Source organism: Peromyscus leucopus, chromosome 2 (genome assembly GCF_004664715.2).
Source record: "Peromyscus leucopus breed LL Stock chromosome 2, UCI_PerLeu_2.1, whole genome shotgun sequence".
NCBI lineage: Eukaryota > Metazoa > Chordata > Mammalia > Rodentia > Cricetidae > Peromyscus > Peromyscus leucopus.
Window position 1 is genome coordinate 121,796,238 of NC_051064.1, and position 17,813 is coordinate 121,814,050.

At 51.8% G+C, this 17,813-nt stretch overlaps 1 protein-coding gene across 4 annotated transcripts in view; it reads left to right on the forward strand.

Moving 5' to 3' along the window:
* The window catches only part of Hivep3 (HIVEP zinc finger 3), a 417,522-nt gene that overhangs the window by 385,025 nt on the left and 14,684 nt on the right, over positions 1–17,813 (forward strand). For all 4 annotated transcript variants that reach the window (XM_028886462.2, XM_028886461.2, XM_028886465.2 and 1 more), the window contains one exon: positions 1,888–2,030. In XM_028886462.2, coding sequence (XP_028742295.1) covers positions 1,888–2,030 — 143 coding nt within the window. The remainder of the gene's footprint in view (positions 1–1,887; positions 2,031–17,813) is intronic.

Below are 17,813 nucleotides of genomic sequence, written 5' to 3' on the forward strand. Positions count from 1 at the left end.
TGCCAAGCCCTGTTCTGGACCCTGGGACCTAGTCACTGCTCACCTCCCCATGTAAAGCAGCATCACCTCCATTCTACAAATGAGGGAACCTGGGGTCAGAGGCTGAAGGCAGTCAAGGACCTGGGGCAAATATTGGGCAAATCCAGAATCTGAAACCAGACCTATCTGATTGCAAAGAGCATCTATTTCGTTTTTTAGTTACTGGAGGAATGAAACTTTTGAAAGATAATTGCAAATGTAATGATGTATGATGTTCACAAGCAACCATTCCAACCAGGTGCTTTGACCAAATACCACATAGATACTGGAACCCTGACTCCTATTGTAGACCTGGCAGCAGACCTGCGCCTGCAGTTTCCTGAATGCTCATACTTTTTGCTTTCATCATGATGGTGAGAGCTACATCAGAAGTGCCCTGAGCTCAGCTGATTATTCTTCACAAACTGTTTTCCGAATTTATTCTCTGATATTTTTTCAGTCCACAGACATCTCTGAACAGAATTTCCACTTTTGCTGTAACTGCCATAAACTATGGCTATTACAGAGATGCTAGTGTAATAATACTCAAAACTTTTGGGGTGCCTGCTGTGTGCCAGATACTAAACTTTACTTTTGTTCTCATAACACCTAACTAGGGTATAGTAGGTAAAGAGATCAAAGTTCAGAGAGGCTAAGTAACTTGCATGGTGCCACACAGTAAATGGCAAAGATCAGACTCAGAACCAGAGCTCACTCCTATCCCCTTTGAAACATGTCTGAGCTGTTCCTCTTCCCTGATGAGAGGTGTCAGAGGCAGAGAAGACAAAAAGAATGTTAGATTTTTGTCTCTGCATTTGACAATCATTTCTTCATCCTGCTGCTTTCCTAAAATGAGCTAAAACCTGCAGACATTTCCTTGGAATTGTCAATTTTGTTCAAATTTTCCCTGCCCAAAGTCCACACATATCACACATTAACATAACTGCATGATCTGTGAGCTGAGGCCTTCCTGCAACCAGTCTCCCTCCTTCACATGCATGTCTCCAGTGATGGGAGACTCACTCCCACCCCCAGCACCACCCAGCCTGTGCCTGGATATAGTTCCTGTTTCTCTGCACACTCGGCTGACAGTTGTCAACCTTGTAGCTTCTTGTCTTCCCCTGGCTATTCTGAAAATGTCCTTTAAGCATTGGGAAACCTGGCTTAGCTGTGATCTGTTTGGCACCGGAACTCACTTCTCCTAGTTTCCAACCAGGTGTCCTTTAGCTGGGCACCAGCACCCTGTGTGAAGGTGTACCTTCCCCCTGCCTCCGATTTAGAGAATAGTCTCAGGACACTGGAAAATGCTGAGACGTCCAGTGTCAGCCCTCCCCACGGAGTCAGGTCTCCCTGAGGCCCATTGCTCTGCAGAGAATGGGACCCCTGATCCCTCAGCCTTGATCTGGGTCCTGAGGATCTGTGGTTCCTGGTATTTGGTGCTGGTCCAGGTGAACCAGTGCTGGAAGCTGGAGATCTGGGCTTTTCTGCAGGCACGCCCTTAACCTGGTTGGCTGCTTTGGCTCTCTGATCCGACAGTGGGCACGCCACAGTTCATCTGTGAGGCAGACCCAAGTCTTCACTTACTTCTTCAGCATTGTCTTTTTGATCCCCATTTTGAGTGCTGAGGTGACCAAGGTGAATGAGACTATCCCCCAAGGCCAGCACAGAACACAAAGACCCATCCTTGGAGGGAAAAGGATCATGAGAGGGGGTCAAAATACAGCTTGGAGGGGACTTTGTCTCTTGCGGCCAGCCCTTGCATCTGTGGAGGGGAACTGGATGAAAAGCAGAAGGCCGTGTGGGCAGGTGTTTCGCACTTGACCCAGCATTACAAGGTTAACCAAAGCTTGGTTTTGTTCTCCCCTTCAGGTGCACCTCCCGTCACTGCTTTCCCCAGAGAGCCAGAAAGATCCAGCTAGAGTGGAGAAGGAAGAAAAGCAAGGGAAGGCAGAGGAGGGCACTCCCACTTCCAAGAGAGGAGAGCCAGCGAGGGTCAAGATCTTCGAAGGAGGGTAAGGTTCAGGCCTCGGTTGCAGTCGGCTTCCTGTGTGGAGACCTCCCACCACCTACACACAGAGGTGGCTGGTAGCTCCTGGCTGTGTGGTGCCCACTGGTGCCTGCAGCTCCCACAGTGCCTCTCTGCATTGCAGGGCTCCCAGGCCATCTGTTTTGCAAATGCCACTGGGAACCCTTGGTAGGGATCTGAAGGAGCCGAGGTCTTTCTCCAGTGTTCACAGATCCTGTCCAGGTTCTCAGTCTGGTGTTGAGGTGATGAAGAGTCCCCCAGCTACAGTCTGGACTATTGTTTCCCTTAGGGTGTATTGCCTCTGTCATGCCCAGAGCATCCTGGTCACATCCCATTCCTCATGGTGCCGAAGAGTCATTGCGCACACCCTTCACACTATTCCCCGCCCTGTCCACTGGCAGGCCCAGGATTCATTGTTTGTGTTTTGAGTCTCATCCTTGCCTACTTTCCTGTGGTGTGCATCTTTGGGAACCTGCTGAGCTACAGGCCTCCGAGCTTGCCAGCCTAGGAAACATCCCCACTGTACCCCACCCTCGTGTGCCCCGGGCTCTAGAAGAGCACCTGGCTTCAGATATACTTTGTGGAAGTTCTTTGTGCACTTTGTGTTCTGTGTGGCCACATGTCTGTGAGCAGGTACCGTGGTGTCTGTCTTGGGGTCCTGTGTCTGTGTCCCTGTTATAATCAGGGTGGTACCAATGCTATACAGTCCTGAAGACAGCAATCTGCGTGAGCCTCCGACAACGTGGGCCGTCCCTGGGGACTCTTGTTCTCCAGAACCTGCAAGTGTCTGATTCATGGGGTCACACAGTGACAGGTGTGGAAGTCTCTGGGGAAGTGGAATAGAGAAGTAAACTGCTCTGCTTCCCAGTTGGGCATTTGGTAGTGGCTAGAAGGGCTCTCAGGAGCAGGAAGTGGTTTTGACAAGGACAGGGTCAGGGATGGTGACCCTCCCTGAAGAACCCGCAATACCAAAGGTGACTCCTTTCACACTAACAGGACCCAGGTGCTGCAGCGCTGACCTCTTTCCACGTGGGAACAGAGGCTGTCTGCGCCTGCCGTTTGGTTAGAGTGCCCTCCTGTGGCTGTGGACTCTCATGCCACCAGGTCCCAAACTCCAGGCTGGGGAGCTGTGCCTTCTTCTCTCCTGTTCCAGAACTGTCTGGGATCTGAGGGGCTATGTGGTATCTGGTGGTGTCAAGAATGCTTTCCCTTTATGGCATTCTGTGTGTGCACAAAGAGGCAGTCTCCTCGCGAGGGGAGGCCCGGCTCTGAACCCCCCTACTGCTGTGTACCTGAAGAAGCCTGAGTCCCTGGACATAAGGCTAGCAGGTGTCATCATCCCCCATCCAGCTATTTGATGAACACTTCCACCTCCATCTGAAAGATGAACCGTCACCCGAGTCCCCTCTCTCCTTCCTAATCCTTTGGGTCCCACGCAGGGTGTCGGCCCCACCCTCTGTTTCAGTGTCTCCTTCTTTCAAAGACTGTCACCCCTGCTCCAGGTAGCAGGCCCACATACCTCTGTCCCACTTGTACCCCCCCCACCTCTCCGGTGTCGTCCCCCACTCCTGTGAAGAGGGTGGCAACAGGCTTGTGCCAATGTCGTAAGCCCCATGAGGCCAAGGACAGGTGTGGTTCCCACAAACTCATCACATGACACTGATGGGTCCCTCACCTGTGTCTGGATCTTGGTCTCCGTCCAAAGCGCCTCACTCTGCTCTTGGCTGGGGGGGGGGGTCATCCTCATGCCTCCGGCTAGTCACATGGTATGAACAATCAGGTCCTTTCCACCCCCAGCTCAGCTGCCCACCCCATCCCCCATCCCACCCCGCACCCTGGCTCTGCTGTACCTCCTATCTGCTTCTGGTGGACCCTCTTCTTTTATGGGGTAAGTGTTACCCACCAGGAGTATTTGCTAATGTGGAAAAGGAGACATATCTTAGGACACCTCTAGCATCTCATGGATGGGACCAGGACTGACTGAGTCTCACCTGTCACCAAGGTGACAGGATCCTGAACACATCCTTAAGGCCCATCTTCGGTTCACTCTGAAACTTTTCCTTAGCCTCGGTGCTTTCTTCTTTTTCTTTTCTTAACACTTCCAACACCCTGTTTCACTGCATACATACTGGAGAAGGGTCTGTAATGAGCCTGCTCACTGACCAGCGAAGGTCCAGAGAGGAAGGCAGGCAGGCAGGACCTGTGTGCTGGCTGCTAAAGCACCCTCCTGAGCCCTGGGCTCTCATCCACTGACTACAGAGAGTTGTGTAGTCTCAGACCTTGGGAGTTGGGAGGGACAATCTCAGTCATATCTGTGCCTGGGAAAACTAAAACATTCAGTGGGTAGCACTAGTGGGATTCTGGTCTGTTTTCCGTGCACCTGCCACTGGTTAGTTTTCTTCATGGTGTCCGTGCAGGTACGAAATGAGCCTGTTCACATGATAAGCTAATAAGCCAAGTGCCAAAAGGCAGGTTCTGTGTGTGTCCAGCTTCCTCGAGTCCACCAGCCTCATTCCCTCCCCCTTTTTCTTGACCCTCAGTCTGGCAGCTGATCAATTAGTCAGTCCATCATGGAGGATAGACTTAATCCATGCCTCGTGGGTGTTTTGGGCTAGAAGTTACAGCAACCCACTGTCATCCAGTACCTAAGGCACTCGTGGACCAGACCGAGGCAGCAATACAAAGCCTGTTGCTGAGGTAGGGACCTGTAGAGCTGAGCTGTCCGCAGCAGTCATGGAGGGCTTCCCGGAGCTGCAGGGCCAGGCTGGGTGGTGTGTACAGGGCAGTGTGACAGCCGGCTGATATACGAGGTCATATATACCTAGAGTCAGAGCTCTCTAGGTGACCACTGAGACCCACTCTCACCAAGATTGCCTCCTGTTGACATCATCCAACTCTTCGGCTCCAGCCCTCTCTTCACAGCTGCTTCGACATCTAGGACCACAGCTGGCCCTCGCTCCTGAGCTCCTGGCTTTTGCTTTGGATGCCCCTGGCATCTTCCCCTGTGAGGCCCACTGCTCCTCAAACTCAGCACAGCCAAACAAGCCTCGTGCTTCCCATGCACAGTGTCTTAATTACTTCTCCAATGCTATAAAGAGACCGTGACCAAAGCAGTTTATAAAATAAAGCCTTGGATTAGGGACGTGTTTACAGTTTCAGAGAGTGAGTCCCTGACCATCATGGCAGCAGGCAGGAGGCATGGTGCTGGGAATACCCATGGGCACTGTGCTGGATCACACCCAGCACCCTGCGTTTGCCTCCATGTTGTGGAAGAGCTCTCTCTGTGAAGCAGTGTTTGCACACACAGAGTTATATTGTTCCCTGAGTGTAATGACTACATTGTTCTAACTCAAGTGCCTTTGCTGCAAGGGAAGCTGGGAACTCCGCCCTGTGGCTGGCATGGAAGAAGCTCCTGGGGTGAATAGGAAGTACCTGGCTGACAACAGTGCCTGTCCATGCCCTGACCAGGTTGGCTGTGTGTGCTGAGGTCTGAGGAAGTGGTGAATGGAGCTAGTGAGGTTCAGGGAGGCCAGCTCCATTAGGGGAGGCTCTCGGAGAGCTGGCCATGAGAAGGGAACGGCCAGCCTCAGCTCGGAACTGGCACACAGGGAAGAGATGCCCCAGCCTCGCTGTGAGCTGAGCTCTGTAGTCCCTAAGGGTAGAGTAGGGAGGCTCACAGACTCACCCCCTCACCCATAGGCCTGTGTCAGAAGGACCCAGATGCCTTGCTGAGGAAAGAAGCTTTTGTTCCCAGGGAAAGCTCCCGCCCCACCCCTCTCAGCCCGTCAGCACCTCACTTCATTCATATAAGCACACCCAAGTTTGTTTCCACTTCAGAATCATCCCTTGGATAGCTAGGTTTCACTACTTGTTTTAAAATAAATAAATAAATAAAAATAAACCTCCCAGAGTGGGACTAGAGAGATGGCTCAGCAGTTAAGAGCTCTTGATGCTGGGTTCAGTTTCGACATGGTGGCTAACAATGGCCCATAAGTTCCAGGGAATCCATTGCCTTTCTTCTGGCCTCTTCAGGCACCAGGCATGCACATGGTGCACATATGTACATATACTTATATATACGCACAAAATAAAAATAAGTGAGTAAGTAGGGGCTGGCGAGATGGCTCAGCAGTTTAGAGCACCTGCTGTTCTTCCAGAGGACAGAGGTTTGGTTCCCAACACCCATACGGTGGCTCACAACCATCCAGTATCAAAAACTCCAGCTCCAGGGTATCCAATGCCCTCTTCTGGCCTCTGTGGGTACCAGGCGTGCAGATAATGTATGTACATACATGAAGGCAAAATACTCATACATATAAAATAAAAATCTTGAAATACAAAACAAAACAACCTCCCAGGGCAGTTGGCTCTGCAACACCTCCACTCCTTTCTCGTCCTGCCCAGCCCCATTCCAGGGAGCCTGGGGCCTCTCCTACCTTGACAGTGGCTTTGCCAAGGTCAACAGGGACCTACCTGTACCTTGCAGAGGTTAAGGCTCCCTCCCAGTCTTTTCTGACCTGCAGCAGTGGGCAAAGCTGACCCCTCCTTCCTCCTCACTGAGGGCGGGGGAGTGAGGTCTCGGAACCCCCACTCGGGCCGGGCTAGCTCTTTCCTGTTTCTCTTGATGTCCTCCTGTCTGATCATTCTCTCTCTCCTGGGGAATGTGACATGTGTTTTGGGGTAAACTCATGGGTATCAAGGCAGTGAAGACCGTGGGATGTTGAGAGTCTAAAGGGACATTTAATGTTATGTCCGTGTTACCATTAGATCTTGAGGATAATGTTAGGTCTTCCAGAAGCCAGTGGGGAGAGCCAGGGCAGGGGCAGTGAGGTGGGAGCCATGAGACTCCAGCCAAGAGAACAAGGAAGGTTGAGATGAAGTTAGTTACCTGGAGTGAGGTCCCAATAACTTCTGGGCACATGGCAGGGCAGAAGTGAACAGAAGAACCAAGTTAGGAGAGAGGGGATCTGACCCTGGGGACAATGGGGAGCATGTAAATTTGAGAGCACAGTCCTACATCCACATGAGGATCTTAGGGGAGGCATTGGCAATTGCCACCTTATCCTGGCTCTCAACAAACAGGCCTGAGCTGGAAATAGACACGTGGGACGGACTTGTCAGTGTGCAGATGAAACTTGAGGCTCTGACTAGATTGGGTTACCTGGGGAGATGGAGAAAAGAAACCAGGAAAGAGCATCCAGAAGGAGCCTGGATGCACTGGCATTAGAAGGAGAGTCTGAGAAGGGTAACAAGAGTCCTAGAAGCCAAGAACAGGCTGTTCGTGGATGGAGGGCTCAGCTAAGTAGTACACTACCTACAGGCCCAGGGAGGTGGGGACAGGCAACTGTCTGCTAGATAGAGCCTCGTGGGGGACACTAGTGGTCGTGATGGGAGCTGTTTCCATAGTGATGGATTCCCTATGACCCAGGCTAAAATGAGGAATGGAGACAGTGTATGTAAGCCCCTGTCCTAAAAGGATGAATAAAGGAGACAGCCAAGACGGGGGGGGGATGGCTGCTGGAGGGGCTGTGAGGCTGAGCAGGACCTTCGTGTTTGTGTGTGTGTGTGTGTGTGTGTGTGTGTGTGTAGATGGGGTTGCGCATACATGTTCACACAGCTAAAGGTGGTTGACAGAAATAGCTGATATTGGGGAGAGAGGAGTGGAGTGCAGGAACAGCGTGAGGAAGGATGTTTCTGTGGTGGTGACAGTGAAGGTGTCCTCTGTCCTCCCTTCCTGCAGTTTCAGTTGGGTTGGTTCTATGCTTTCCCCCTGCTAACTGCTTGGGTTGGTCAAATCTTTTCCATCCACTCATTTCTTTGCAATTCCCAAAGTTGTATTGCCAGTTTTCTCTCTCATTCTTCAGGTAAAAATACCACAGGATTAGTGTACTGATATGAGGGGAGGGGGGGAGAGGAGGTGGGGGAAGTGACGGAAGGATGGAACGTTTTCCCATGATGATGTTCATGTTCACTACCACTTCACTGGACTTGGAATCCCCTAGGAGGCACACTTCAGGATGTGTTGATTCCAGGGGTGTCTAGCTGACGAGGGAAGACCCACGTAAACACGGATGGTAGTTCCCATGGGCCAGAAGCTCTGACTGGGAAGGGGCAGGGGCAGAGCTGAGGGTCCCAGCGTTCGTTTCTCTCTGCTCTGACTGCACAGGCCACGTGAGCAGCCCTTCCACGACAGATTGTTTCCACTGCCCTCCCTCTCGACATTGATTCTTGCCAGATACTTGGTCACAGTGACAAAGATCACTAATATGTCCCCCATCTTTAGTAAGTGACAGCTAGTAGGCTGATTTGAAAAACAAAAACTTAGCGGTGCCACTTTCTTCCAAAGAATTCTTCAGTGAAGGCCTCGGCCTCATCTGTTCCCAGGTCTGTGTGGAGGCGCCGTTCTAACCTCCCAAGGCTCAGAAGGGCACACGGGAGTGAGTGCCAGAGTCGATGCTGAGGCTGTCTCCATACTTCCCGGCACACGGGAGTGCTCAGTAGAAGTGGCACTTCCCTCTGTTTCCTTATTCCTTCCTTCTGCCAGCTTGATTCCCACTCATCCAGACCCACAGGCTCTTTCTGCCAGCTCAGCCAGAGCATTTATGGCCTTGTGCGGACAAACCCTTCAAAGGGCAGGAAAATTCAACTTTTTCTGCAATTGTGTGAGCCACAGACAATGGGAACAAGTCTGCCAAGGGCATGTGGCTCTGGAGACAGATGGAGTGTCTGGAGCCAGGGTTGAGCATGGGTACCTGAATTTTCTCAGTTGTGACTCACAGGCAACACTCACTTTTCCCATCTTTGAGTCTCTTTGGAAACAAGGGCTTGAAGTCTCAGGCTGTGGGCCCTGGATCTGGAGACTCACCAGGTGGTAATCTTTCTGCAAGGGTCACTTTTCCAGGTTGTAATTGAAAGAGGTGGGATAAGGCTTGGGTTTGGAGTTTTGGGGACCTGCCAGTGAGTTCCTACTCTGCCGTTTTTAGCTCTGTGGTCCTCTGCAATGCTGGGCTCTTTGTGAGCCTCCGTTTCCCATCATACAGTGATGATGGCCTGGAGGTTTGGTTGAGCTGTCTGTCAGTCATGATGGGACTTGTGGGGCCTCTCCAGCCCCTGTTGCCAATGAGAACCACGGAGTTCAATGCTGGAAACAGGGATCAGAGGGAGCTTGCAAGAAAAGACACTTGAACCACAGTCCCCATGTAGAAGAGCTAGTTCTCTGTGAAGATCCAAGACTCCCATAAGCCCTTCAACAGGATGCCCCCTCCTGCACAAGAGCCTCGGGAAGATGGCACTCCCTGAAATGAAGCGTCTGGGGAAAAGGGTTCCAAGAACGGGGTCTGGTTCCCTTGAAAATACACAGCTAAGGAGACAAAAAGATGCCAAGCCCCTTAGGGAGCGGAGTCACAGCCCCCACAACCTCAGAAAACCCATAGTTCCCTGGGCTCCAGGTCAGCCTCCTGCCATGCCTCCCATGCTGTGTCCATGGGTCACAAGTCTTACGGGTCATCCCCACTCACCTGCAGAGATGCTCATGAGTGGCATTCTTTTTTTTTTAATTTAACATAATTTCTTTATTGATTCTTTGGAAATTTTACATCATGCACCCTAATTCCACTCACCTCCCAGTCCCCCTATCTCCTTCCCTCACCCCTGCAGTGCCCCTCTGAAAGAAAATTTAAAAAAATCAAACCAAAGCAAGCAAGCAAACAAACAAAAACCCTCTTTGCTTCTCCATCTTTCCTGCCTCTCCAATACTTCTTCGTTCGTCCTGGTGGCATTGGGAGCTGCAGTGTGTCCCACAGTAGACCCTTTTGTCTGATCAGCTTTGCTTGGAAATGTTCATTGTAATGAGTCACTGGTCTGGTTCAAGACCTCTGGTTTCTGGTACACCATCACCACTGGATCCTCACTGAAACTCCTCTGGGATATCTCCCCTTGCCCAACTGCCACCCCGAGTTAATAGAGATCCTGTGGGTATCATTCCACAGGACCAGCCCCTTCACAAGCTCCAGCAGGTCCTAGATGGGGTAGATGGTTAGCACCAACCCAAGGCCCAGCTGTGGGCCTGGGTGGTAGCTGAAGTGGTCAGTCTGGGCCACTGTGGCAGCCCCCCTCAGGTGAAGGGTGGAACCAGATCCCCTACGCCTATGCCAACAGGGCTGGCTCAGCATGGCCCTCTGATTTCATCACTCATGGTTCCTAGGGCCCCCTGAGGTGACACAGGCCACAGACATCAACACAAACCCCAGCTGCAGCGGGACCACAGACCCAGATATGGGCCAGACAGCATTCCAGCTCTGGCTGGAAATACAGGCCACTCAGATCAGGATACTTGGTTTACAGCATGGTACCCAGACACCAACAAGGTCTTAGGCTGTGGCCCCAACCCCGGGCTTCTCTATGACCTTTGCTGGTAACACAGGCCTCAGACTTCAACATAGACCCCACCTGCTATAGGACCATTGACCCAGACATGGTCCTCGGCAACAACCAGGTCTAGATGTCACCATTGGCCCAGGTGGCAGTGCAGGCCTCTCAGATCAGCAAGGCCCTCAGACACTAACATGGTCCCAGACCTCAGGCATCTGCACAGCCTTCAATGGTAACAGGAGCCTCAGACATCAACACAGACCCTGGCTGCAGTAGGGCCACGGACCCAGACGTGGTCTTCAGATGCACCAGCCCAAATGTTACCATGGCATTAGGTAGCAGCATAGACCACTCAGATCTGTATGGCCCTGGCTGCACCATGGACTCAGACAGCTGACCTGACCCCAAGCATCCTTGGTGGCAACAGGAGCCACAGATGCCAACCCAGACCCTGGCTGCTATAGGAAAATGGACCCAGACATGATGAGTGGCATTCTTGATTGAAAGCACCTGAGACCCTTGGTCAGCTGCCTCTCTGCCAAGTCTGGCTCTTTGGTCCTGTCTGCAGGGATACATCTATATTATTTTGTTTTGTGGCCTTGTAGATACCTTGAGGTCAAGGTCAGAGTCCTGTGGCTTTTCACCAGCCCCAGAATCAGGGTCTAGGGCTGTTGGCACTCTATGGAAAGCTAACTTAGATGTACAGAATAGAGTCCTCTGCTGGCCAATGGGCTCTGTACCTGTGTGGAAGTCCTAGCCCAGCAGGACTAAGGCTGGTTGGCACATTCAATAACCCCCACCTGGGAGGACATCAAGACATGCTGTCACTTCTTCAGAATCCTGATCAGAGAGGAAGCTGAGATGTTTCCAGATCTGATGTGAACACCCCACTGGCCCCAGAGCCCAGCCATTCCCCTCTCAAACCTTTAAAACCTCATCAAGAGCTATGTTGGCTGCTGAATATTTTTAACAGACACATGGCTCAGCTTTAACAGACACCTGCTCCTCCCCTCCAGGCATCTTTCCCTTATGAGCTTCTCTGGGGTCAACCAGTTCACTGTGGCTGCAGCTCCCTAAGCATGCTGACTGCTGGGCACTGGCCCTGAACTTCACTTCACAGACAAAGGCTGCCCTCGGTTCCCAAGACTCCCTGTGTGCATGTCTTCAGTCACATCTTCTTGCTCGGCGTGATTGTACCCAAGGTCATAATAAAATTGGGGAACCGAAAAGCCTTTATGTATCCAAAATTGGAAGAGAAGCAAGAGCTTTATGATGAAACCTGAATGGTGTGTGGAAAAGTCAACAACACAAGTACAGTGTAGCCTGGGAGCATCTCTGCTTCAGAAGGTAGCCTAGAGGCCATGACATCCATCTCCTTATTCAAGAGAGTGACATAACTCGGCAGAGAGAAAAGTCATGAGCTTGAATGGTTAGATGTACCCTCAACTACTCAGCTGCGTGGCCTTGGGGAAATTACCTCAAGCTAGCTTATTTCTAGGTTGGGTCTCTGTCTCCTTGAATTGTATTTGTCTTACAGTTTTTTTTTTTTTAAAGAAATGATTACACAGCCTTTTAGCTCCTGAACTGTGTAGACAGGTGACCTGGGTTCAAATTCTAGCTCCACTAGCCACTCAGTAACTTGTCTTCTCAGGGTAAATGGGAATTGGTAGAGCCCACAGCTCATTGGAGTGCCATGTGATCTGAATGAGGTAACTTCTGAACTCTTCAGAATAGTGGTTGGCACCCAGTAAAAGCTATATGAGTTTGCTGACATTTTTAGTTGTTGTTTTTCTTCATTCTGGATTTGTGGTTTTCTCGTGTCACCTTTGGCAGGATGGCAGCAGCCCCTGACCCTTCAGAGAGAGCACATGCCACGCCTTCCGTTTCTCACAGTCCTCTCTGTGCACCTCCCCCACCTCTGCTGTGCTTGATCCTGAGCCCAGCCCACCCTCCACTTGGTGTTTGGGATGATGGTAGGCCACATGAAGAAATACGCCTCCATTTGACAGCTCTGTGATGGTTTGGGCAGGCTTATCTGCCAACAGCGGTTGGTTCATGGTCATAGTTCCCGCCTATCTGTCTACCTGGCTGGTGAGGTGGGGAGGTCAGGATTTGTGACAGTGCCGTGTGGTTGCTGCGTCTTTGTCATATGCAGAGCCTGCCGAGAAGGTCACCTCATCCTGACGCGCCGTCTCATTCCCACCGCACCGCACCACTCTCCTGGAACCCGAGGAAGGAGGATGTACGCCTCCTCTGGGCTTTGTGTCAAACACCTGTCAGCTTAGTGGAAGTTTCAGGGCTTGGAAACCCCTCCAGAGAGTCTAAAGCCACAACCTAAGGTGTCACATGCACTGATCGTCCAGACAAGCAGTTCATTGTCACCAGCCAAGTGCAGGAGGGGACCTCAGTCTAAGAGCTATTGTGTCATATGTCATAGCAACAAGGTCAGAGCTGGCTCTCTGTCCTTCCTTCTCCACTCACAGCTGCCTCGTGGCTTTGAGCACGATGACAGCTTCACTGTTTCCACCCACTTTGATTAGTGGAATGAAGTCCTCCTGGCTAAAGGCTGCCTGGGAAGCTGTCTTTGCTTTGGAGTCTCTAGGCTCAGAGCTACAGGGGAACTAGAAAGTGCTTGGCAGCTACACACACACACACACACACACACACACACACACACACACACACACACACACACCCCATCCACCTATTATTTCCCAGCTCCAGACTGGAGGACAAGAGGCTACTTCCCACCCTGGGAGGGCTTGGAAGCTCCAGAGCGGAGCCTGCTCTGCTGAACCCCTACCGCCTGGCTCAACAGCCTCACCCCCGGATCTCAGAAAGTCAGAGTGCCTGGTCTTAAGACAGATAACACATTCCAAATTCCTAGAGCTGCTCATCCAGACTGCAGCAGACAGGTAGACAGTAGGGTTTAGAAAAGCTACCAGAGTCATAAGTCACCTACATCAGGTCTGCCAGCAGTAGACCGTCTTGCAGTCACCTAACAGACAGAGGGTCAGCCACTCATCCCCTTTGTCTCTGGCCTCCAAGGGAAAGTATCCAGGAGAGGAGGGGGTGGCCGGCAGCTGGGAGGCAGGTCCACGCTCCAGGGTTCCCCTTGCTTCTCTCCTCTCCAGCCCTGGCTTTCTGCAGCCGCCAATACCCGGATGTTCCAGCCCAAGCTTGGGTTTCAGGAAAGGCCGGGTGGACAGCCATGTTGTTCTTCCCTGTCTGCAGCAGGTCCCAAGTCACTGGGAAACTATGTTCAGTACCATCCGAGAGTGGGCAGCGGGTCTGCGTGGCAGCTGGCTGCTAAGGGGGAAGATCATCACTGGGCCATCTTGACCATGTCAGTTAAGCTCTTGGGTCTTGGTTACCTTTTCTGTACCAGAGTAAAAGGACTGGGGGCTGAGAGGGAGGAGGGTGGATAATATCCAGCCTGTAAAGGGCTTCAGATTCCCAAGGAATGAGGATTGACTGGTCCTGAGGAAGGAGAGGTGATCTGCCTATGGTCACCCAGAAAGTTCTAGTAAAAGCCAGAGGTTAGACCCAAGTCTTTCTGGCCTCTACCCTATGCTCATTTTCATTCTCATTAGAAAGTAGAAGCATCTGGGCATGGCAGTGCATGCTTATAAACAGTTAGGACTGAAGGCTTGGGGCTAGCCTGGGCTATATAGTTAAGTCAGAAAACATAAGAGGGCACTGTTTGTTGGGAGGAAAGGAACTAGCCAGAGCAGGGACAGGAGGACAGGATATATAGGGGAGAGGGAACAAAATATAATGCGTAAGTATGAAAATGCCACGCTGATGCTCATGATTTTGTATGATAACTGAAAATTCAATTTAAAAGAACAAAAAAAAAAGCATAGGCATGTTCATTCAACCTTGTGCATGGTGAAGGAGCCTTCAGCATTAGCTGAAACCTGCATTTGAGGGCTCGTGGGGTGGGAAATCAGTGCTGAGTCTGACCCTAGCATACTCAAACAGAGGTGCTGGCAGTTGTCCTGACCTGTAACTTGTGAGCCTTTTCTGAGCACTTGTGGGCACCAAGTGGTACCCCGCCAGACTCTGGGATTGCTCCAGTGAACATGGGTGACTGGTAGGAGGGAGCTGACCTAAACAGGGTGGGTGCTGGGTTCAGGCAGAGGAAGGACTGGCCTGCATTGACAGAAAGTGGTTCCACAAAGCTAACCAAGCCATGGTCTCAGCCTTCAAAGAGCTGGCAAGTCACGGGGTCTCTGTGTTCAACCAAGGTTGCCTCTTCAAAACCCCTCAGTGACTATCCTCAGGCCCTCCCTGCCCCTTTCTGAACCATCTTCTGTGAGCTTCCAAACCTTAGGCCTGTCCTCAGCCCTTATTGCTCTGGCCTTGCTCTGCTTGAGGCAGGTTAAACCAGCATTGTTTCTGCACACCCTTCCCCTGGACCTCCCAGGCCTCTTTCTATGGCAGCCTTCTTGAGTGGCTTTCCATTCTTTTGCCTGGTCACCCTCCTCTTCACAAATCTACAGAATTGTGCATCCATAGGTTCCAGCCGTGTGCGAGCTAGGTCTGCACATCTTTCTCACCCGTATCTTATTAAAATGAAGGCCCTCCGCCAGGTGGTGGTGGTGGTGGTGGTGGCGGCGGCGGTGGCAGTGGCGCATGCCTTTAATCCCAGCACTCAGGAGGAAGAGGCAGGCAGATCTCTATGAGTTCAAGGCCAGCCTGGTCTACAGAGCAAGTTCTAGAAAAGCCAGGACTATTACACAGAAAAACCTTGTCTTGAAAATAAGTAGATGGATGGATGGATGGATGGATGGATGGATGGATGGATGGATGGATAAATATGAAGGCCTTCATTGCCTCACTCCCAGCCAGTGAATGGTCTCAAGAACAAGGCAAGTGGAAACTTCAGATGTCTGTTTATCCCTCATTCTGACCCCTCCTCTATAGAGACACCACCAAGGACTGTAGAGTCCACACCCAGAATACCCCGTATTTCCTGTCTTAGTGCCTCCCCAGTCTCCACCATCCCACAGCACAGGATGGTTGCCTCTTGTTGAGATTTTGTTTATCTGTAACATACCTTCAAGCAGGTCTGGACTCTTTCAGCTGGCCAGTGGTGGTGGTGCAGCCTGTACCACCTGTCTGGTCTCCAACTCCCCACACCTTTTAACATCTCTTCTGCCTCCCTCCGTCCTTCCCCGCCACTCCTAGCCCTGGCTCTCCCCACGTGCTGCCCAGTAGATGGCGCCCAACTCCTACAGTGCATGACCAGGTGGTGTAAGAATCCCTTTGAAAACCTCTCTCTACAAAGACTGTATGTCTTTAATGTGATACGGAGGAGGAAGACGTGAAGGGACCGGGGGTCGAGTGGACTGACACTTAGAGTCACCGCTGAGCTGCCATGAGCAGAGTAAAACTCACATAGGAGGAGATCATCAGAATGGCTGTAGGGCTCTGTGGGAGCAGCAGTGTGACATGGAAGGATGGCTAGAGACGAGTGAGTGTCATGGACCCACTGAGAAGAGCAATCGGAGGCAGGTGGCAGGTGACAGAGCCTACAGCACACAGTCATCCTCACCCCCGGGAAAGGTTCCTGTGTCAGCTTGATTCCCCTGGAGACTACATCCCAGGGACACAAGGGAACCGTGAGAATGAAGGCAAAGTGCTGTGACTCCGAAGGCCAACCCCTACATTGTACCCAGGGTACTCTGGGTGTTCTCCTTCACTGCCCCCCATGGCCTGCTGTTCTTTCTTCTGGACACAGGATATATATGTGGAGTGTGGTTGTGGAGTGCGGGTGTGAGAGTGGAGGTGTGAGTGTGCTTGAACAGTGTGTGGCTGTGGGTATGAGAGTGTAAGGGTGACTGAAGGTGGAGGGGGTGTGGCTGTTGGTGTGAGGGTGTGACTAAGGGTGAGGGCTGTGTAGCTGTTGGTGTGAGGGTGTAAGGGTGACTGGGGGTGAGGTATGTGTGAGCCGTGAGTGAATGTGGGTATTTGGGATGTGTGATTGTGGGTATGAGGGTGTGAATGTGACTGAGGGTGAGCAGTATGTGATCCTGGCTGTAAGGGTATGGAGGTGACTATGGGGGTTTGGGAGTATGTGGTTGTGGGTGTGAATGTGGGTGTGTGAAGAATGTGTGGTTGTTTTGTGAGGTGTAGGTGTGGCTGTGGGTGTGTGAGGAGTGTGTGATTGTTTTGCGAGGTGTAGGTGTGGCTGTGGGTGTGTGAGGAGTGTGTGGTTGTTTTGTGAGGTGTAAGTGTGGCTGTGTGAGGAGTGTGTGATTGTTTTGCGAGGTGTAGGTGCGGCTGTGGGTGTGTGAGGAATGTGTGGTTGTTTGGTGAGGTGTGAGTGCGGCTGTGGGTGTGTGAGGAGTATGTGGTTGTTTTGTGAGGTGTGAGTGCGGCTGTGGGTGTGTGAGGAGTGTATGGTTGTTTGGTGAGGTGTGAGTGTGGCTGTGGGTGTGTGAGGGGTGTGTGGTTGTTTTGTGAGGTGTGAGTGTGGCTGTGGGTGTGTGAGGAGTGTGTGGTTGTGTGTGTGTAGGCATGGAATGTGAGACGATCTTCCCACTGCTGCCTGTAGCTCCCTATTCAGAGGCCCTCTCCCCAGTCCATCCTTGTCACATCTCTTAGCCCTGAGCTGCCAGTTGAACAGTCTGGAGTCTTAGTTTGTGTCATCTCTGCATCCACGTGCCCCTCTCCAGGAAGGACAGATGATGGGCAATTCTTGTCGAGGACACTGAGGAGACATGTTCCCTCCTGCCAATGTCTTAGAGTGGTCCCTGGTTTCTGAGTCAGGAGCTTACCCCCTGGGTCTTCCAGAACCATCCCTCCTGCTCTTCCTAACTCACAGCTTCTCTACCTCACCCGGACACCTGCACACAGATAGCCTTTGCCCACAAAGCTGGCCACCTGGCTGTCTCTGTGACACTTGTGGGCATCTTTCTCAGTGAGGAAATAGCATTTCGACTTGGGGTCTGAGGCATCTGCAGCCTGAGCAAGTGGGCTGCTTGCTCAAGAGGCTGCGAGCTGGTGACCTCCCTGACCTGCTGGGAGTAATCTAGGCCCCACGTAACTTGTAGCTCAGTCAAAATGGGGTGAGGAAGAGAGCTCAGAGACCCTGGCTCAGTCTGTACCCAGGAAAACAGTGGTGGCCCCCTGTACCTGCCTCGTAGAAGTGTCTGGGTGGCTTCCTGATCAGCTGCCTTCTCTTTCATTGCCCCTTGTGGGGAGATGGGCAGCTTGGTGTGGGAACGTTCAGATTCTGGTTCAGCCTTTCTGACTAGGTGCTCAGGTGGGTGTCTCACCCTCTCTGAGCCGCTTCAGCTCTTCCTTGTGAGGCGACGGTGACTTAACTCAGCTTGATGAATAGCAGCGGCTGCTGCTTTAAGAGTTTTTCTCTCTGTGTGGCTCTGGTGGC